The sequence below is a fragment of the Ptychodera flava genome, chromosome 1, assembly GCF_041260155.1.
Source record: "Ptychodera flava strain L36383 chromosome 1, AS_Pfla_20210202, whole genome shotgun sequence".
Taxonomy (NCBI): domain Eukaryota; kingdom Metazoa; phylum Hemichordata; class Enteropneusta; family Ptychoderidae; genus Ptychodera; species Ptychodera flava.
Genome location: NC_091928.1, coordinates 8,068,722 through 8,074,507, shown reverse-complemented (window position 1 = coordinate 8,074,507; position 5,786 = coordinate 8,068,722). Strand labels below are relative to the sequence as shown.

Sequence of the window (5,786 nt, the reverse complement as noted above, 5' to 3'; positions counted from 1 at the left end):
GGGTGTGTGGTTTCCATGAATGATCTGAAGCTGTCGATCTACACGAGCCCGAAAAGGACCATTTTTTTTGGCACACAAGATGATCTTATTATGGCTATGGCCGTGTCCACTGTAATCGCCGTTGTCGAGCCCTTCCTGTCTCCGTCACCGGTACCAACACGTCCACTTTTATCTGATGGGTGGTATATTCTGATACGTAAAATATACCTACACACAGACGCTTCCAAACTGACAGATAGGTGTTTGTTATTTGTCAACAAATTCCACAGCGATTTAATATATAGCTGGCCAGATTTGTTGTACATTCTAATGGGCAATGCAAGAATTTTAATGCATCATTCGTCGAAAGGCGTGACATTTGTAACCTTTCACCTAACCTTTATGCGGATCATGTTGTTCAGATATCGACTTTATTACTATTCTAGAAAGAATAATGTCTCTATGAGCTACTTTATCACCAGGTACAACCGTCGCAATGTGTCCTATACATACGGCTGGGGCTCAGCGGTCAGCCGATGGGACCAATACAGCTCCGATGTTTTGTTAGTTTGGCCAGATCGGTCACAACTTACTGTCGTTTAGAATACAAGCAAAAGCTTTCGGACAGGCATTGGGAATTTATTTGGCATGCCTAAGATCGTTTTTGTTCTGCAGTATTGCATCATTATTACCTTGTCTGCAAACAAACTTTGCGAAAATGTAGTGTTTACAGACTAGTCTGTTCGTAAAGCAAATATTCAGGCAAGCGTAATGCGGATCAGTCCCGTTGTACGTCACAACGGGATCCGGGCCAGTCCATGCGAAAAAACTATATAAAGACACTTTAACTTGTATTTACCACTCCTGGCACTTTCGTCAATATAGTAACGATGCATGGTTCACCGCTCGAGTCGATAAGGTCGGTCCGTGCTCCAAGGCTGAGAAGCAGTCTGGTCGTGTTACTGCATCCTAAAAAAACAATATAGTATCTATTACTGAAGTTCATGCATTTTGCAATTTTCGGGCAGATATGCAGTAATAAAAGTTCTTAGCCCCACACTTTCTTTAATATGATTAGGACGCACCATTATATTGTGTTTCACGGTGATGTTGACATTTGATTAATTGTATTTGTTTTAGTGTTTTTTTTAAACCACTGACTCGGCGCGTAGATTTATCAGCATTAATAACATGTAGCTTTTTCAGATATAAAAAAGATTACATCGTTTGCTATGTTAGAGTAACTACATGGTTTGTCAATAACCGACAGCGAAAAGTCCCAACCATATACAAGAGATTGTGGGGACTAAGGACACTTTAATTCTGACTATCTATCCGAAGATTGCAGGATGCAAGAAAATTAAGTAACAGATACTTGCATTTGAAGTTTAAGTTATATGTTGCAGTTTGATTTTGTTTTACATGTCAATGAAATCAATACTATTGTAATTAATATGGTTTTTGAAGTTATTTGTGTCATTATTTATAACGCTTTGCTTTTAACATCGAGCACTCGAGCCTCTGATTTGTAATTGATCGATTCGCATTGCAATGAAAATTATTAATCCATTGACCATTTTTATATCAAGCAAATATGTGACTGATCCAAAGGCATAAATCAGTGAAAGATATGTCATTATAATGTCTTTTAGTAAAAAAAATATGATGTTTTTCAAGAAAACTAAGATAAAATAAAAATAAGACATGCCTCTGTGAACTGCTACCATGAGTGGTGTCCTCCCTCTGGAATCTCTCTCGTGGATATCAGCTTCTCTTTCATATACAAGCAATGTCAAGGTGTCAGCAGCATCGTTGGCTGCAGCAAAAAACAGCGCTGAGTGCTGGCAGCATTTAGTCTTAGCGGAAATGTCTGCTGTAGAAACCAAAAATACCCACAGTGTCAACGTTTGCACAATTCAACTTGATTTATACTACAGTAGTCGATGTTATCGGACAATCTTCGAAATCAAATAGGATTTCGTAAACGTGGTTTGTTCAAGAAGTGTCCTTGCGAGTCTATTAATCAAGAAGCAAATGTCTGTGAAACAAGTTATACATACCTCAGCTTAAGTTGAAAAATTTGTGTTAAATCTAAATTACTTTCACGTATTATACTCTCAAATCATTTGTAATTCTGACAACTATTCAACCCAGAAGATGAATCATGTGATCCATATCTTACCTTTCTTCTTTATGAGTAGTTTAACCACTTCAACATGATTCATCATCGCCGCAATATGTAGAGGACGAACATCATCTTCATAACATTCATTGACGTCAATGCCAGCAGTTTCTATTAAAAATTTACAAGCGTCTACTGCTCCTGAAATGAGAATATTAAATGCTATTGTTGTTATCAAATGATAGGATGTCTTACGAAATACTGGAAGTTGTTGTGGTAAATGATTTTATCGGCCCGTACCTTTGCTACCTTTTAATTATTTCGAAGCAATATAAAGAATTGCGTGATGACAGAAAAACAATATTACGTTCCGACATGGTATTACGCAGAAAGTGTTTGTACATAGATGATCTATTTCTAATGGAAGTAGCTTCTCTGTGCCAATCCTCTTGGAACATATTTTGATAAGGATGAAATTTACTATGGACGGTTTCGTGATACCGATGCTGACATAGTGAAACGTCAACGTTTTTTGGAAGTGAATATTTCTGTATCAAGTTAAGTTATACTGATTCTTAGGATAACGAACATAGTGAACGGTTGTAATATCACCCGCGATTTAACTCACCGATATGGGCTGCGTCGATCAGATACAGTTTACTCATCGATACCTCTTTTTGATCGGTGTCGTTGTCCTTTGGTTCTGCGTTAATAAAATTCGTGAAATAAAAATTTATTAAAAAAACCCATAAATTACAATAGCATTGATTTCAGGTCGAAAAGGTTCTAGCCGCATTGTACATGTTGCATTTATACAAATGTTAGTCGTATTGTGAAGTTGAACCATATTTTCTGTTTCCCGAATTGAATGATTTAGGCAGATACCAGAATCAGTGTTTGCTTTCAAATAACATCTGCAGTTTTCCATATGACAGTGCCCATTTGCCGTTCTACTTACCTGTATGACTAAATAATAATTCGACCATTTCCTTATAATCTTCCGCAATAGCCGTGTGTAAAGGCGTTAGACCTCCGTTGTCGCTCTTGTCAACGTTTGCCCCGTTGTCAAGCATAAATTTAGCAACATCTGGATGCCAGTCTTTAGCAACCTAAAATCGACAAAATCTGATCATGAACAATGCAGGGTCATCCTTACAGGTTGGTGGCTAATGCTTGTAATCAATATGCCTATCTCTTTAAGGTCATTTTAATGAATTGTTTACGTAATCAATCACTTCTAATATTTGTATTTAGATTCCTACTCGCGTATTATTAAAACGGACCATAACATTTGATCATCCTAACAAGATTCTCTCATTTTAGCTAATTCTTGAGCATGCACAGTAAGACTAGGACGACGACAAACGGAAAGATTAGGCGTTAATTTATCGTGCTATTTTTGACAAGTTTATATATGTAGGAGATATTCTTTTCATAAACAGCCGAGGATGGGTACAAATATTAATTCTACAACCTCTCAAGACCTATTCAAATCAAATTATTGCCCACTTACCCTTATGCCCTGATATGTCAACTTGACGGTGAATATTGATCTAAGCAGGTTTTTGTCCCTGAACTCAACACCCTTTATTTATACCAGTCTGATATTCCCCAATGCTGCAATTTCTAAAATGATTGGGTTTTGAAGACATTGGTAGAATAATAATGACCAACCCTATGATTCCATCATTGAAACGTGTTAAGTTGGCAATATTAGAGGTGACAATAACAAAATGTAATGTCTATTTAAAGAGATTATCACCATGTGCAATGGCGTTCGACCTTCCTCGTCCTGTACATTGATATCGGCATCTTCCTGTAATAAATTTTCAATTCTTTCCAGATCGATCGTTTCTTCGTGAACATTTTTTGCAAGATGTAAAAAGTAGTTCATAAGCCTTTTAGTTGGGTTCTTTTTGACTCGAATGCAGCTGCACGTGTCTTCCCAATCGGCCATACCTCCTCCTGTGAAATAATAGCAATAATAGTAAACTTGTTGTTTGTAGTTACAAAAATATTGTGAATTATTTATAAATCTGATCACATTTACTACTAAAACATGTGACTTGTCGTGTCCCTGGTCATTAAACTATGTCAGTAGGTAGATTACATCAACAAATCTACGACATAGGCAAACAGACGGACACCTCTTGCCCTTATCATAAATTATCATAAATTAGGAACTATGAGATTGGGTAGAGATGACGAGAAACGCACACAAGGAGGGATGTAGACACATACGAAAATAAACAGGAAAATACTAGTAATAAGCGGCCACAGTGATAGACGTGGTGAGGCAAATGATAATTTTTTGTACGGACAGTTTAAAAGTAAGATTATCAAGCGGGAAATAAGAACAAGTATTGCAATGCACTCATATGCATGGTGTTCATTTTCATTAATGTAGCATTCCTTTTCAAGAGTGTTGCTGTTATACCACTATAATGAGTGACAAGTTATTACGGTTTATTGTCAAATCAGAGCTACACATCTGAAACGCGGTAGTGCTGAATAGAAATCACATCATTTGGACATTGATCAAACTCTGACTGATTCAACGTATTTAGGATTTTGATAGATTGTTACTTTCAACGATTGGCAATGCGATAGTATCTTATGCATATTCGTACAACGTTATCGTGGTTACATTTCGCTTTGTAATAACCGTTCAGTGCATTTATATATCATAACTAACATCTATATAAAGACAACATACTATTTCAATATCATATAAAATATGCGGATTGTATCGTGTGTCGCAAGCTTTTTGTGCCATATGTTTCTTTTGTAACATAGGAACGTGTCCACATTGAGCTAGGGATGCAATACGGTAAAAAGAAATAAAGCGAGACACTGAGACGAGCGAAATACAACAGAAAAGTTCAATCGTTCTTCATATGACTCTATCATTGTGCAGTCTATGGATATCCACCTCACATATAACCTCATCTATCAGTATAAATTGTTGCCTTTCTACGAACGTGTCCCACTGCCTAAATTTAACACTTCAACATAAAAATGTATTCTTTGTGATAAAGTGTTTTAAATATCTGAACACTGACCAGCCGCTTTTACTACATCCTTCCGACTCGGGAACATAAGAATGTCGCATCTTACGTTAGCTACTAAAACGAGTGTTTCGTTAAATCTAATACCGGCAAGCAAGACGCGGTACGGATCAAAATAAAAGGCGATATCTCTGAATAGAAATCCAGTTTGCTCAACACTTCGAGTCAGGTCCGTTAAAATGAAGGGTCCAGTTCCAGATCATATATGCACGGTCACTCCACCAGCACAAACCAGCATTAAAGGTCAAGGACGCATAAAACGGCACGTTAGAAAACCCATTACCGAGCGGCCTTCATAATGTTACCTAACTCTATTCTCAGGGAAGTCTATATATTAAAAGAGCTCCCTCATAAAATATCACGTAAAATGGTCAAATATTTGACCTTAGAGAAACATTTGCGATAGTGAAACTCACTTGATTACTAATCGTAGTCGAAACTCTAACACAATCGAAGTAAACCAACAATGGGTAAGTTGTCTATATGGTCACCATGGCGTCTTCTTACCCCTCTGTGTCGAAAGAATAACAATACATCATTTTGTTATACTCCAAGCAACGTAAGTTGTCGAAATGCACAAGAAAAGGGTCGCTAATGTGATTTTCAAACAGCCTTCA

General features: G+C 37.0%; 1 protein-coding gene across 1 annotated transcript; it reads right to left on the bottom strand.

Annotated features, from left to right (window-relative positions):
- Positions 1–2,141: 2,141 nt before the first annotated feature.
- LOC139115169 (ankyrin repeat domain-containing protein 29-like) lies at positions 2,142–4,058 on the bottom strand. The gene is made up of 4 exons (XM_070677129.1): positions 3,864–4,058; positions 3,060–3,210; positions 2,730–2,804; positions 2,142–2,302 (listed from the first exon to the last, which is right to left on the bottom strand). The coding sequence occupies exons 1-4, from the start codon at positions 4,056–4,058 to the stop codon at positions 2,142–2,144; spliced, it is 582 nt and encodes a 193-aa protein (XP_070533230.1).
- Between the last annotated feature and the right edge of the window lie 1,728 nt (positions 4,059–5,786).